The 16,145-nt window shown below is 41.1% G+C and overlaps 2 protein-coding genes across 2 annotated transcripts; both read right to left on the bottom strand.

Annotated features, from left to right (window-relative positions):
• Nucleotides 1-1,133: 1,133 nt before the first annotated feature.
• Nucleotides 1,134-10,789, bottom strand: LOC130174945 (rho GTPase-activating protein 4-like). The gene is made up of 22 exons (XM_056385197.1): nucleotides 10,525-10,789; nucleotides 8,587-8,676; nucleotides 8,189-8,360; nucleotides 7,878-8,040; nucleotides 7,611-7,673; nucleotides 7,399-7,527; nucleotides 7,162-7,290; nucleotides 6,671-6,892; nucleotides 6,474-6,575; nucleotides 5,686-5,865; nucleotides 5,400-5,484; nucleotides 5,098-5,125; nucleotides 4,874-4,973; nucleotides 4,661-4,721; nucleotides 4,510-4,587; nucleotides 4,262-4,390; nucleotides 4,068-4,173; nucleotides 3,194-3,421; nucleotides 3,045-3,100; nucleotides 2,716-2,947; nucleotides 2,563-2,611; nucleotides 1,134-1,889 (listed from the first exon to the last, which is right to left on the bottom strand). Exons 2-22 carry the CDS (start codon nucleotides 8,651-8,653, stop codon nucleotides 1,749-1,751), a joined length of 2,520 nt encoding a protein of 839 aa, XP_056241172.1. The 5' UTR covers nucleotides 8,654-8,676; nucleotides 10,525-10,789; the 3' UTR covers nucleotides 1,134-1,748.
• Nucleotides 10,790-13,001: 2,212 nt separating this feature from the next.
• On the bottom strand, nucleotides 13,002-16,140 carry naa10 (N-alpha-acetyltransferase 10, NatA catalytic subuni). The gene is made up of 8 exons (XM_056385964.1): nucleotides 15,964-16,140; nucleotides 15,711-15,809; nucleotides 15,525-15,583; nucleotides 15,391-15,436; nucleotides 15,187-15,302; nucleotides 15,022-15,066; nucleotides 13,575-13,659; nucleotides 13,002-13,407 (listed from the first exon to the last, which is right to left on the bottom strand). Exons 1-8 carry the CDS (start codon nucleotides 15,982-15,984, stop codon nucleotides 13,225-13,227), a joined length of 654 nt encoding a protein of 217 aa, XP_056241939.1. The 5' UTR covers nucleotides 15,985-16,140; the 3' UTR covers nucleotides 13,002-13,224.
• Nucleotides 16,141-16,145: the final 5 nt, after the last annotated feature.

Below are 16,145 nucleotides of genomic sequence, written 5' to 3'. Positions count from 1 at the left end.
TTGAGGAGCAATTTACTACATTTAATGTAACTTTATATTATATTGTATTTTTTACTCCTCTACATTTATCTGACCATCAGCCATACAACCTACGCATTGTTACAGATTAAACTGGGCAATATTTTAAAAGTTCAAATTAGCTGAGTCTTAGCCAGCTAACATGTTAAAATGCTTCTTACACATGTATGCATCAATAACAACCCATTAATAATATAACAGAGGCAGGAGCCATTGTGCTCCCTAATGAGTACTTTAACTCTGATACTTTATGAACACTTTGCTGATAATACTTCTGCTCTATTTAAGTAAGATTATGAAAGCAGAACTTTCATTTGTAATGTACTGTTTACAATGAGTATCGAGTATTGAATTGCTACTTTTACTGAAGGGCCTGAAAACATTTGACAACATTTATCACATCTTGATATTTCTATAGTTATTTTAATTTGGGCACCATACAGTACAGGCAAACCCCAAAATGCATAAATGTAAATTTAACAAAGCATTTAAACTTATGGGTTCATTTAAGTTTTTCTTCTTTTTTTTCCCTCTTCCCTCATGGAAGGTTTTTCTGTATGTAACTGTCTAGTTCCTGAGTCTCTTCCTCTGTTCAAAGTGGAGAACATGTCTGATAGACTATCAAAGCTGCTGATCAAGTCAATGGCACTATTTCACAAAATACATTTTGACATTTTGCAGTAAAAGCACAGGTGTAATAATAAAGGCTGCTCCAGTTCCAAGCATCATATTGTGTTTGATGGATAAGTGTTCAGGCACTTTCAAATAAATATTGTGTTTAATGTTGTGCCCGCCATAATGGCTGTTATGAAAAAATGTCTAATCTTCCCCCTGGTTTTTTTTTTTTCAGTCCTGTTATCTTTTTGTTGTTTTTGAGATTTAATCAGTGATTAGGTTCATCTCATAATTCTATTACCATTATCTAAAATACCTTTGGTTTATTTTACTTTTTATGTGAATGGAAATCATCCTTAAGAAATAGTTAAAAGTACAAAATTATTCTATTATACATTTGAAACCTCATAACAGCCAAGGCTTAGAGCAAAAGAGATATAAGGTACATGTACCACATTTTCCAGTTCATGTATAGAAAAAAAAATGAAAAAACGAGCAGAGAGAATAGACAAAATATTTATTTGGCATGCAGCCCAGATATACAGACAAGTCAAATATTTGTCAACAAATCCTTACAAATAATTAATATTTACAAATTCCTTACAACCAGTGTTCACAGTTTTTTCTCAGTTTCAACAACTTTGTGATTCTTTTTATTTTGGAAAACAGTCTATGAAAATGTATGTGCATGTAGGCTACTGACTAATTTGAAAATTTGGCTTGAACTGGAAAACAACACCCCAAAGTCATGAGCTGCATAACTACATTCAACTGTACACAAACACATCTGTGCATTTCAAGTAATCCACAGTTTCCACGTTGTACTGCACATCTGTAGTCACAGCAGGGATCTGCAGCACGAAACATGAACGACGAGGCTCCTGAGCCGGGAGCCACGCTGTGGAAGGAGGCCAAGACCGATCACAGGGACCTCAGAGAAGTGACTACGGGTCAGTGATCTCAGTTCTCTTGAAATGGATGTGCTGAAAGCTGCTGTCAGAGCGCATCACCCCACACCTCAGTTTTCATTTTCTATCATCTCTCTCTCTCTTTTCATGTCATCTACTGATGCCAGTCCTCTCAGTCCAGTGGATCTACTGCTTTGAAGAGCCCCGCTACTTTCCCTTTCGTCCACCCTGCTTCACTTTCTTTTGGGGAGCTTGGGCAGAGGGAGAGGAAGTGGTGGAGGAGGGATATTGCAGTGTTTGCCGTGAGAGGAGCTCCTTGAAGACCGAGTCCATCTGGCGACAGACCTCCTGTGAGATGAAATAAACAACGGTGATGAGCTTTGTGGAAAAAGACAGAACTGTCTTTGTTTTTCTGAACTCCGCTCTGCTCGAGAGCTTCTAATCATGTTTGTAATAGAAGCTACATTAAATCATTAGTTATTCGACACCTCTTTCTAAACAGACTCTTTGTAAGTTATAACTAATTAATTTGAATCTTACTAAGTAATTTACTGATGCTCTACAGATAAGTTATAAACCGTTAACTAATTTTGGGTTGCCAGGTGGTGAAAAATCTGGTGTTATCCTCCTCCAGTACAAAATGTGCTTCGTCCTTTAAGCTCTTTAGCTCATCAGGAAAACATCTCCAAAAGGACGGTTTAACCATTTAACCCCTGGAACGTGTTGCACAACATCTGGACCAAAATCTGTTTGGTATCAACTTGAGACATTGTTGAATTTACAACAGTAGAGCATTTTAAAACCTCTTCATTAATGATTTATTAACATTTATAGTTGGAGACAACTTACTAAAAAAAAAAAAGAAGATAAATCCATGACCTTTTATTTAAATAAAAGGGATGGTAAACGATTAATTAACTCTTATTAAAGCTATGTGATATGGCCTATAAACCCTTAATGAAAGTGTGCCTTTTTACATGGTGGAACTAGTCATTTGAAACCTAATGAGAAACAAACAGACCTTGTCCACATGAACAGCAATATCCTCAGAAGATGAGTTTTCCTGGAAACTATGTACAGAAAAAAGGGACATCACAAAACATATAATATCAATTTCTCACACAAATATAACAAGTCAGCTGCCACACTGCAACAATTAGTGATGTATACTTACTCTCTGCGCACAAAGCAAGGAGAGGGGACCCGCCGTGGCTTACACATTGGCCCAACAGGAATCTGAAGCAGTAAATTTCCACCTGAAGCGATGCCGCCCCCTCCTGGTCCAGCTGATAACCTCCTTTGGTCGATGGAGCCACTGCTGTTGGCTCTAGGACGTTCTGCCCCTTTCTGTGGTGGTGCCGCCGAGGAGCCAGTGCTGCCGTCAGCCGAGGATCCCGTTTCCAACTCTGCAGCACGTCACATTGAAGTATTCTTTTATTCTATTCAACGATAATCATCACGGCCTCAGAGACATGATAAACCAAGACCAACACATTAACTTACCATCTTTACCCTGAGTGTACTCTGCCTCCGCATCTCCTTCTTCATTGAGAGGCTCACTGTGAAGTAAACACCCTCAGATTATCATTCCACCGTGCAGTGCATCCATGTTGTGTGTATGTTGATGGGTGTGAGCATCTTTTTTCCCTCACCAGTCATCCTGTTCTAGTGTCATGCATTTCTCATACACGGGTCCCTCTACTTCACTCTGGCTGGGGAAGATGCTTTCGTGCTGGAGGATGATGCCTTTCACCAAGGCGTTGATCTGAGGCTGCAGGGTGACAACATCGTCGTCCTGAGCCCCTCTGACTAGGCTGGGCCCAAAACACACAGCCAGGTTGTAAGGCTGCATCATGTTCTCGTCACTGTACTGCGACACACTGGAAGCAGAGAAACACAAAATTATATAAAGAAGGAGAAAGAGTGTGGGAAAATAAACGTTTGAGAGACTCATAGCGAAGCTCCACTGAAATTCCCTTATGCTTTTTTTTTTTTGCCTTCTTACACTTGACAATACACAAAAATAATGTCAAAACTTCACCTCAACACATCTCCTATATGAACCATTACCTTTCAAATGTTCTGGTATTTAAACTATGTGCAGTTGGTTTTTATGTATTTTTCCTTTAGCTTGGTTTGTTTCCTCCCTGTTGCAATGTTCACACAATGTTGTGTGTGTGTGTGTTTTTATCTTAATCTCAATTTATTATCTCTGCCAAGTCACCATTCAGTGTGTTGTCATTTCCCACTAATACATTTTGACTTTAGTGATTCTGTTAAACATTGCAGAGACTTTTGGACCCCACTGTACAATGTGAAAAAAAAAAAAGACATCCCTCCTCCATCATCATCCGTCTGTCAGATCTAATAAGACATCAGCTAACTGATAAAAATATTTGGTTCTTCCACCTTCTAGAAAGAAACGTGGTTGGTTGGTTTCCTGTGAATTATTGTTTGATGCAAACACCTTCTCTCTGCATATTCAAATACTCAACAGTAACAACTGCAAAGAGTTAGGATACTTACTGATGGAGGAATGCAAAGAGGTATCTCATGACGATGATGACAGGCTCGGGATAGGAAGAGATGACTGTTTTGAGCTGAGCCGCCCTCTCTGCCTCATTCTTTATTTCTAAGAAAAGGTCATGAAAAAAAGATAAGCTGTTGCTGTGTGCCCTTAGCAACGCTTATCTGATATTTCAACACACACACGCACTCACGAGCATGCTCCAGGAGTTGGTTGGTGCTGTCGATGGGGAAGAGGGGATTCTCCAGACCTCTGAAGTAGAGCTTCAGCACTCCGGCCACAGAGTCCAGATCGTATCTCTGCTCAGCCAGGGGGTCCTCTCCTGCAGGGGAAGCCCACAGCACACTGCCCCACATTATTTATGCCCCACAGTGAGGGGAGCTACTCTCTCAGAATGGGCCATCCCAAAACACGCTCACACAAAAACGAACACAGGCCTACCTCGCTCAAAAGCATCCCTCAGGTTTTTGACCTCCATCTGAGACCCCGGCACTCTAAATATCCCTTCATGATGGAGACCTGATGGACACACAAGACTCATTGTACATTTTAAAACAAACTAGTCAATGTTCTTTCCATCTTTAATACTCACCATTGAGGTTGATGAAGCGAATGCAACTTTCCACAACTATTGGAATCTGTTGTCCTGATGCCTGAGTGAAACAAATTTAGTAATGAATTTCACAAGCAGGAAGTCTGGTGTGTTATTGCTAACTGATGTAATGGAAGTGAGAAATGAACTGAATACACACAGTAGTCAGAAATGCTGGAGGAGGTGAAATGGTTTGATAACGATGGGAGCTACCTGTATGAAGGAGAGCATGTCTCCACTGAAGAGTTTGTGGTTGTGCATCAAATTGGCATTCGAGTGATTCTTCCTGATACGCATTGACTTTCCATTGAGTCTGCAGAGCAACACGAGGATACAGCATTGTCACATTTTGTCACAACTGAGTTCCTGCATTAAAATGTCTCATATATCAATCAAAAACTTACTGGCAAATTCTTATGAAACATTTATATCCTTACCTCAGTTGATGTCCATTTGATGCATCAGCTAGGAAGAAAAATGTAGCCGATTAAAATTAGCTTAACCGCAAACCAGCCGGTGACAAGAAATGAGAAATACATGGGATGAAATATAAATGTAATACTTTGGTTGCTGGTAAAAAGAAGAAAAAAAGGAACAACAAAATTAGTGGACTATAATAACCCAAATTGCACCAGCTGTTCTCACAATAATAACCCACATTGCACCAGCTGTTCTCAAATGACACTTTGGGTCAGCAGTTTGTCGTGTGGTATGTACGTGAGAAATGCAGAAGTGATACCTTTTTCCACTGCCAATTTGAGCAGGTCATGTTTGGCTTGCAGTTTAGATACCAGTGAACTGCCAACAAGGTGCTCCTTTACTCTCTGTAAAACAAGTCAGATGTTATCAACAATATGAGCATTAGCTTTCACCAACATTCACCGCATTTCTTATCATCAGCATCGCTTCTGTCGACTAGAACCCGAAAGCCAAACCAAAAACCGCTTCTACATATCCACCAACTGCATATCATCAAAACTGTGCTCAACTGTGTGTTATTCAAGTAGACTGCCAAACGGACTCACAGTGAAGTAGAGGTTTTCTATTTCCTGCAAGTTGGCCCTGCGCCGGGCCACACTAGGCTTGACTGTCAGGTTTTCAGTGCTGCCGTCCTGAGACGAACCGCTGCCGCTGCCGGGCTCCAGATCATCATCACTGATACTCTCCAGCAGGGTGGACTGGGCTGCTGACATGTTCTTACTAGCCTGATGACAGTGGCACAGATAAAAACCATATATTATGCTGTCTGCACTAATTATGGTCAATGACCATGGTGCAAAACATCAGAATCTGAGGTCAACTAACAACTGCAACTATATGCGACTGTATTGCAAAAAATGCCAGAATTACCATTTTAGCATATGTGTATAATACAAACAAGGGAGTGGTTATCATCATCACCCCCGAAACTTGACGTGAGCTTGAGGTTTAGTGACTGAGACTTGAAATGTGGTAAGTCTTTTTAAATTGGGTACGTTCCTGCCATTTACTGACCTGACGACACATTGGCCAAATTGATTGATGAAATGATTCGTCTCAGAATAAATGTTTAAAAGACAACAAACAAATTAAGTTGGATACTTTTTGTTGTTTTTTCCTCACATATTTACGCAAGTTGCATAAGTTTGCCTTCATGTCTTTACTTGTGCTCAGGACACTTTCCATCTACATGAATAAAATAGTTAAGAAAACATTAAAACAATTGTATTTACAGTGCTGGATGAACTCTGCCTCAGACTCAAAGATGGCGACTGTGAATACAACACTGGTGGATACAGCAGACTCATGAAGTGCTAAGGGTGAAGTACTCTACCTCCTCTGTTTCCTGGGTGACTACCTTCAGTCTGGTCTGTATCTGTTTGAATCTGGTCTCCAGCTCACATCTCATCTCGCACTCTGCACTGACCTCAGAAACCTGCAAGGCACGAGAGAGTCCAGGGATGATGCAAAACAGCTGAATAATCCACCCGCAAAAAGCATACTTGTCGATTATTCACACAAAACACCCACCTGGTCCCCGTCATGGGGCTGATAGGCGAACCGAAGGGGCATAGAAAAGGTGTTATAATGGTCCTGCAGGAGGGTGTCTCTGTCCTGGCTCTGGTCCAGTCCGGACACAGCCACTTGAAGCTGCTGGAGCCCCTTGCTCAGGTTCTGCTGAGCCCGCCCCCGTCTGGACAGGTAGGCCTGCACCACCCGTTCCAGAGAGAGGTGGTAGCCTACATCTGCACACTGACGGAGACAATGACATGTCAGACAATATCGCCTACTTAATTCGGGGGCTTTCAGATCATGATGTCTTCTTTAAACATGATATTTTGGGTGATATTGCAAACACAACATATTATGTTCCAATGTTTTAAAAAGTTTGTTGATCGGCATCTCTAAAAAAGAGACCTCAGAAATGGGGGGTGGATCATTACCTTGAGTAATACACAGCATTAGTTAATGTATAGGTAAGGAAAAGACAGCAGACAACAGAAGGGAACAGATGCACTCACGTCGATGAGAGTAGAGATGTCTTGGAGGTAGTACTTATTCATGGAGGCATTGGCTGCGCCCAGGTTTATGAGGTAGTCATTTCGGGCCTTGCTGCACTTCAGGTATATCTCTTGAACCTTACCTTGTCTCTAAAGCACATAAATATTTATCAGCAAGAAATTAAAGGGTGACATAATCTACATGCGTGTACATTAAACTACATTTAAAAAAAAGAAAAAAAAGGTATGTATATTTACTTTTTCTATCAACCTCCCCAGTTTTTTAGCAGCACTCTGCTTCTGCTTTTCCTCCTGTTTCTCTGCTTCCTTCAGCTTCCCCTCAGCACACACATACTCTGAGTGGTACTGGTAGTACGTCCGCCATGCCTGCACACAGACACATACAGCAACGCTTTCTTTTGTTTGTTTAGGAAACGGAAAATGTTTTGGGTGGCTGCTTTCTCACTTACAGTGTGTAGCTCTGTGGTAACCTTGAGTAGTCCATCTTGCAGCTGAGAACAGATGTCTTTGCTCTGGAAATATGACATAGAGGCAAAATACCACAAAGTGAGGTGGCAGAACCCAAGGTATTTTCAGTGTCCAGAGGTCAACGGGTGAAAGTCAGAAAAGGAAAGTGGTTGTATTTCTAGCTTAAGTCTGTTACATTGTACATGTAGAGACTTGACTTTATAATTGCCTCGTGTTTGCGGCTGGTGTGTCGGTGCTTGTGTAACTACCTTCTTGGCAAGGCGTTGTGTGTACTCCAGACAGTGTGTGAGGGGCTGAATGAGGAAGTTGCTGCAGCTCTCACTCAGTCCATTATGATCTTTACTTTCCTGGCGGGTCTGGGACAGCAGAGCCAACCAGACCTGTGCCACTGAGTGACTGCTGGGGTCCTTCCTGAGCGTATGTAGAGGAAACAAAAGGAAGACACAGGGACAAACAATTTGTAAGATAAATTGAGGAATGCTGCACAACAGTGTCCTCAAATGAACTGCTGGTTAATTTAGCACATCATGTGCACCGCCGAAGGCAGAGCTGTCTTTACCTCTTAATTCTGGAAGTGAACCTTTCAGCAAGTTTTTCCAGGGAGCGGGAATACTCGCTTTCAATCTCACCCCGTCGCCGCAGGTAGTCTGTCAGGTCCTGCAGCTGCTGGCTCTTCTGCTCAAGTTGCAAGTCCAACACTTTCAGTTGGTCTGCAAGCTGGCAACGCACCTCTGAGAGACCGGGGGGGGGGGGGGGGGGGGGGGGGGGGGGGTACAACAGTCAAGGGAGAGAGAAAGACGCATGAGAAACTCTGATTCATTCCGAAAGTCTTGCTGTGGGTAAGAAATGGATTTCACACGTTTGTTTTTTCCTACGAAAAGACCACATGTAGATCACAGTCAGTTGGGTGCGATACAGAGGTTGTTATAGTGGTAGAGATAAAAGTCATTCTTTCACCTTTGATTTGTGTGTCGTAGTCCACGGTACCGACCCTCTCTTTCCGGAGTTTAACATGAGAAGTCATTGTTGCTCCAACTGGGTGGAATTCTGTATAAAAAAACATTTTATTATCACCATTTAATTTGAATCATCAGCTGCTCCATCCCTTTCACCCCTCTTGTAAAACCACAGTGTTTATGTGCATGCAAGCTATTCTGTTCTTCTCTCTTGAAGAAAGTAGGGTAAGAATCAAGGCCTATGATCCACTGCTGCAACCCTAGCATGCCTCTCTTTAAACGTTCACACTCTTAGAGCTGTAACACCCCCCCCCCCCACAGACCATGCTAACTTCCTCCTGCCACACAGAAAGAGCAAAAAGAGCATGTTCATCTTACTGTAACACATCTCTTCAAACTGGTCACCCTCTGCTGTGCTCTGCTGAACGCCAGACAACTAGAAAACCAGCTGGCATGTGTTGCCTTGTGCACCGGTCACGCTGCAGAAATGCATGAGGTGCAAAAATAGCTACAGCAACATCTCAGCTGCCCTGAAAATAGGATGAACCACAACGCACACAACTCTGCGGGGATGTTTATGTTGAAAAACTACAGGTGGTTTTACCCCCGATACTCACTCAAAGCACATTTTCGTCATTTCAAGAGTAAAGCAACAAATCTAGCTGCTTTTGCCCTCCTACTTCTACAGCAGATATCCTACTACTTCTGTCTGTCTCTGTCAGGCCAACTGGTCGAGACAGTTGGCCGCCCACCATGAGCCTGCTCCTGCTCAGGGTTTCTGCCTCTTAAAAAGGGAGTTTTTCCTCACCACTGTCACCAAGTGCCTGCTCATGGTGGGAATTGTTGGATTTCTGTAAATGATATTATTTAGAGTACGGTCTAGATTTGCTGTATGAAAAGTTTCCTGAAATAATATCGATCATGATTTGATGCTATTTAAATAATATTTGACTTCACTTGACTTGGATGACTGAAGATGATCCCAGTTTAGGCGGAAAAATATAGTTTATTTGAGGTTGAACATGAGAATTTTGGTTTCAGTTTCTAATCCATTTTTGCCATGTTGTATTACAGAAAAAAATTCCCTTATCTAAAATATTTCTCAGTAGAATACAGAAGTGCAGAAAAAAATATGATTGGAGGATCTCAATGCATGACAGGCATTTAACTACATGACAATTTGACGGATCTTTGAGGAATTGAGATTCAACAACGAAGTCATTGATGAAAGTAAGGTATTATTTTGTTAGTGCACATCAGAAAGGGGAAGAGTACGGTGTTTTCTTGCTGGATCACAACCTTCTGAACACAAGTATCACACACATTCTCTTTCTTTTTCCCCCCTGCCTCAACTTCCCCTTTATTCAGAAGCTAAACATCACTCATCAGCATTCTGTTCAGCTGAAATGTGCACTCTTCTCTCTTTTCCAACTGAGACATTAACCAACTGACCTGCTAAAACGACTGCTACATTACAGCAAAACCCAACACTCCCTGTAGAAAGGAGAGTGTCAGATTTTTCCAGCGTATGTCACCCTTTTCCATTAGCCCTTTCATTCTTTCTCTATGTGATCAGCTTGTGAATCACCACCTCCTGTCGTCACAATCTGCTGCAATATTTTAATAAAGCTGGCCTTAACCTTACAGCAAGTGGTTTTACAGTTGATGTTGAATTAAAGTTGTGTATTTAACTGTGGGTTTCCACAAGTACCGAAACGTACATACCGCCTGAACTTTGGAACGACAATGGCCTGAGGGCTGTGTCTGTAGCCAATAAAAACATAACTGAAATAAACAAGCAGAACAATCCTTCTTAACAGCTCACACTTTGCTGAACCAAAACATGTTTATTAGACCTAAACAGGTAAACTGTCCTGTATTGGTGAGCCAGGTGAAAGTGAAAATCAATAAGAATTTACATGCAGAAAAAGAGTCCTACCTGGTGAGGAGAAGTCTTGACTTGTCTCTTCTCCAGACTGAGGCAACTAAATAATGCCAGTTAATAGCACAGTAAGCTCTCAAGTAAGCTATTTCACCTCCCCCTCACATTGGACATGGATGGATGTGGGTGGAACTCATCTCTCTAACTCTCTCTCTCTCGCTCTCTCTCTGTCTCATACACACACACATACACACGTACACACACGATGCTTTACCGCTCTCTCTTTCTCACCCCTCATCTCACTCACACATTCAGTTTGAGGCATCAGTGTGTGATTGTGCAAGTGTGACGAGTGGAAACCTCTTCAAGTGAAGTCCTTCCTCTCTCTTTCATGCTGCCTCTTCAGCTCCACAGCAGGTTTTTCAGTCCAATCAAACACCAGCTGCTCTCACTGATTAGACCCTCCTCACTGGTTTTTCACCGGCTAATAAATGAAATCAGCTGCTATACAGTTGGGTTGTAAAAGAAAAAACCCTGAATTCTCTGGGAAAGTCCACTACCTGCTTACATACAGCATGACCAAGGTTTATGATGAGTAATCTATGGCCAACTCATATAAAACATTTAAATGGAACCCAAGAGTTTTTGAACTCAGAAAAAAAGAAAAGAACAGCGACTGCTGCTGCACACACACTATCACTGTTGAGGCTTGTTTTGAACGGCAACTCAGCAAAGTTGTTGTCTTCTCTCACCTTTTGTTGAAATGTGTTAAATAGCACAAGTGTGTGAAAGTTAGCTCTTTCTAAAAGGTCAGTGCATAATTTTCTGTTATCTGTGTAGTACTTCTCCCTCTCTTGTTTCCTTCCTCAAACAGGCAGTAGGATAATGTTGCACAATCACCATAAAAAAGAAAGAAAAAGGAAATCAATTAAACTGACATATTTAGGCCAGTACGGTGAAGAACACTGATTGAAGAGAGTCTCTATTAAAGTTTAATGTATTATTCATGGTTTGATTAAATGACTTTTCAGTTTAGAGCTGGGCCGACTTTGTAACCTTGAAACGCCAACAAAGAATTTCCAATGCATCTTTTTGCCCAGCTGTAAACATGGAGGGTTCAAGTGTAGAGGTCAGATGCTCATTGTAAACAGCACACTTTGATCAACATGACTGCACTGACTGACTTTTCCCTGCACAATCAGTTTTTATTGAAATCTCAGCAGTTGGAAGTCCAGCAGTAAAATGCCTAAGCTAAAAAAAAAAAAAAAAAAGTAGGCCACCAAAAAACTGAAAAATCATGTAGATTTCATCGAGGCCATTTTCAGGGATGAAGACATTGGTTAACTTACATGTTTCCTGCAGTAATGGGAGAAAATTCAGCCTTTGCTGTTGATGACTTACAAGCTATCTGTGTATACAAAGGCAGTGTTGAAACAAACCATGTTTCTCCGCCCTCTGATTCATCATTAGAAGAACACTGTACTGCAGGAACTGGTATTGTATATTGCTATCAGAATGTTGAGAAATAGGAAGCTAACAAAAGGAAGACAGACTTTATCTTACAGCACAATAATGACCCAAAGCAGCAGAGGGAAAGAGAGAGGACAGCGGCTTCACACGATGGAGGGGCAGCACAGTCTTCACAGAGCTGCTTTGGAATGAACTGGACTGAAGGCTAAAGCAAAGCGAACTACAAGTGCAACACATTTTTGGGAGCTTCTGGACCGAACTGAGATGAAAATATTTGCGTTCCATTGTAGGAAGAACATCACGAGAGTGTTCAGCTACTGAATGAGTCAAACATTTAGATCAAATTGAGGATTTCATATCCATGATTCCTTTTTTTAAGGCAAACAGTCCTGCCTTTGACTTTAATCTTTATTTACTGGTTCTATGCTTTGATTTCAGAAACACAGACATCACAGTATGTCAATTTAAATAACTGTAAAAATGTAGGTGTTCTAAAACTTTTGACCAGTAGTGTGTGTATAGCATTATTGTTATTATTCTGATGACTAAACCTTCCTTTGTAGAAAAAAAGTGACACTCGTGAAAACTGGTGCAGTCTGTTGATTTCAGCCCATTTATTTTACATTTTGAAATCCTACGCATACTGAAGGGGCTTTCTGACCAATGGGAAGTGATAGTGTAAATTCATCAGTAACCTATCCGCTGTCTGTGAAGATGGTTTTACTGTAGTTACTCTTGACGATTGGTTTATAATCAAGTCTGGCTTTAACTAAATATATGTAGACATTTCATAGACCTTACATAGTGGCTAACTTAAACATCCTCACACAATAATGATTGATTTATCTGAATGTAATGATTTATGCTATTTTTATGATCACTTACTGAAAAAAGTGCCATATCAAAAATATTATTTTAAAGATTTATTTGCTGTGATTCTGTTAAATAATTAAGAGATCAGATTGAGACAAGGACAGATTGTTTTCAATCTGAAAACCTTACAGAGTTTAGGGTCACTGTTGGTGATGACAACAGCAATCCAATAAAAACACTGAAACCAAATATTCATTTTAGCTTCCTTTAGATAACATCCCGATTCATGTCATTATCAAACACTCTTTCTTCATCACTGCAAGATTTAAGAAAAACCAACGATGGAAATGTTGGAACGGCTTTGATGCACAGATAGTCACAGTTTGTAAAGCCAGAGATACTGTCAGAACATTGTCGAATAGAGATAAAAAGAGGCGGCGAAGGATGAATTTAAAAATGTCTAGAACTGCAGCGTCATTGGGAATCGGAGGAAGAATCTTTAACGTCTGTGCTTTCTGTTGCCTCGCTGACTTCACTCAGCTCCTTGCTCTCTCCTCCGCTGTCTCTCTCGCTCTCTCTCTCCTGGTCTCCAGACCCCGACGGGCTCTGGCCAGACGGCGCCTCGTGACCCGAAACACGCACTCCGGGCTTTCTCAGCTGGGGGACATATAGAGAAAACACAAACACATACGTAGTAAGGACCTGCTCGTGTGAGAGTTCAGTAGCGCTACACGTCCACCGAGGTGACGAGGAGCTAGTGAAAATCATGTCAGTGTAGTGCAAACATGTTTTGGCAAGTAAATAAATGTGGAGAATAAAGTCACCTCATCAGCCATGTGGGCCAGGTCTCTCTTCATGGCATAGGCATCCTCTCCATCTGCATAGTATTTAGGCTCTACCTCGCTAATCCTGTGGAGCAACAACAAAATAACACACCAGTTAACATCAATATGAATATCTGTCTGGGCCATTGAGGAGATGTACTTTTAGACAGCATGTATTTAAATTTTATCCACACTTTGTTTTTGGTGTCTGGGGCCATTGGCAGGAACTGAACTCATGAGCAGAGCTGTACTGATTTCTGAGGCCAATACTGACATTAATATATCCGTGAGTTTGGTTGGCAAAACAGGACTGTAACATTTTCCATTGTTAAATAGTTTGTCTTCATGAGCTTAGGGGTCCTAAGAGCGGCGTAATTATGTTTCCAGTTTGTAATATTGTTTTCTGCAGCAAATAACTTGTTTTGCTGATGCAGAAATGTTTATGAAGTAATTTGGTTAAAATACATTTTTATTTCACTGTGAGAGCTTTATATAGCCAGAAAATGTGTTTTATAGATATATCTGTTTGTTCCTGTTGTAAATATTAAGCCTGGTGGGAGGGGTTAAGGGTTTATAAAGGGCAGCCCTGGCCCTAGTGGAGTAGGTCTGGTGTTGGTTACAGAGCAAGTAACATGAAGTGAATCCCAGAGGGCGCATTTGAGTTTCTGAGATATTTGTGCACCTCTTACATACAGAGTACTTAATTTTTTGTTATTCAGTATTTTTATTTTTGTAAATTGTTTAATCATTTGAACCTCTGGAGGCCAACAAACAAAATCACACCAACATACTGTCTTAGACTATGCCTGCATCTTTTTGCCAATTGAGGGAGTTTGGGATAGAACCCTAAAATATTTTGCATAAAACACAAACATTTTTTAATTTGATTTTGTAAAGGAATTCTGACCAAGGTATGTGCCAAGCAGGACAGTTTACAAAACTTGTCAGTACTCTTTAGTGGACAATAAGAGCAAGACTCTTTCTAAATGACCTGACAGATATCAATGAGACAAAAAAGTTTACACTGACAAACTGGAGGTGCTGGTTACGGCTGTAGTCAGAAAGAATAAACACTGAGCCCTTTGAAGTGCAGTGTTAATTAAAGAACCTTCAATGAATATTTTTACAGACTGACTGTGCACTATTGTGGTCTATTCTTTTCTGACCTCAGAGATATCTTTTGCATGTCTGAGCTGCAAGTTTTTTTTTTTTTGCTTATAAGTCATCGTGTAGTACAATAACTACATATATATATATATATATATACTAAGTGATTATGTTAAATAAATCAACCCAGCAGACCTATCTGTCTACTGTAGCTCTACTCATGACCTCAGTATTTCTGAAAGGCTTGTGTATGGCCATGCAATCTGTGTAACAAAATCCCCAGGAGTATTGAAAATACAGTAAAACTAATGAAACAACGTTGGCACCTGAAAGGACTTACTGGAATTTGAGTGTGTTGGAGTACAGGTGCAGGGCCGCTCGGTTGCTGCAGTGGGGAGGAAGGACTGGTGAGTGACAGGAGAACTAAAAAAGACGTTCGGAGGGCTGACCACATTTTGTAAACATGAAAACAGAAATTTCACAGCCACCCAACAGCATGCAGTACCTCTTGCGAACATGAAGCGAGACATATTTAGCATTGAAGTTTTCTATCATGGCCCGGCTGGCCTGGTCCATCAGCTTCTGAGCAAGCCCCAGACGTCTGTGGGAGCGCTTCACCGCCTGGAAGAGAAGAAGAGAAAGGTTTTGTTACTCCAGAGAAGCCGGCCAAATATCTTGTCAGCAATATATAACTCTCAGCCAGACTCACCAGGGATGTGATGTGTCCATGGGGTACATCGTCTGGGTCCTCCTCCCTAACAAGAGTTCATAGCTTTATGAATACACTAAACAACTCCTTCATCAAGTGATGCAAAACTAATTGATCTGATTACAGATACTCACATCTTTGCCAGCACATATCCCACAATTTTGCCATTTTCGTCCTCTGCAATGTATGAGAGCTGCAACAATGAAAACACACGATGAGTGTCACAGAAATAGAAATATATAGACTTTAAGGATTTAACTGCTAGGCGCAGCGGTGTTCACAGAAAACAGGAGAAATAGGAAATGTTCACTGTGACTCACCTGAGGCCAGGACAATCCGTGATAGAAATAATATTTCATCTGGTAGTTTTCTGGAAGACACAGCAGGTTACAGTGCTGCATATTCATAAGGTCCTCTGGCTGTAATGAAAGAAAAAAGTGAATGTCAGAAAGTTGCATGACACAACACAAACCCCTTTATCTGCGATATTTGGTAAGCTAACGTGTATGCAGTGAACTAGCTTAGCTAACAGCAGAAACAGCATGGCTGTCGAGAGGATTTCACCACACTCACCCTTGCGTTTCGTATGTTCATGTTGTTAGTTTAGGTGTTGACTTGACTGTGGAAACAGAAATAAACTATCCTGCACTGACCAATCAATTCATAATAGTTACAGTACCAAGTCTAAAGGGCTTGTTTCGCTAGCCGGCTAAGTCGACTTGCTAGCAAGGAAGGAAAGGGAGGAAGAAGCGTGC

This window comes from Seriola aureovittata, chromosome 9, assembly GCF_021018895.1.
Source record: "Seriola aureovittata isolate HTS-2021-v1 ecotype China chromosome 9, ASM2101889v1, whole genome shotgun sequence".
In the NCBI taxonomy this organism is placed as follows: domain Eukaryota; kingdom Metazoa; phylum Chordata; class Actinopteri; order Carangiformes; family Carangidae; genus Seriola; species Seriola aureovittata.
The sequence above is the reverse complement of the archived record's forward strand: the minus strand, read 5'-3'. Positions and strand labels throughout refer to the sequence as shown.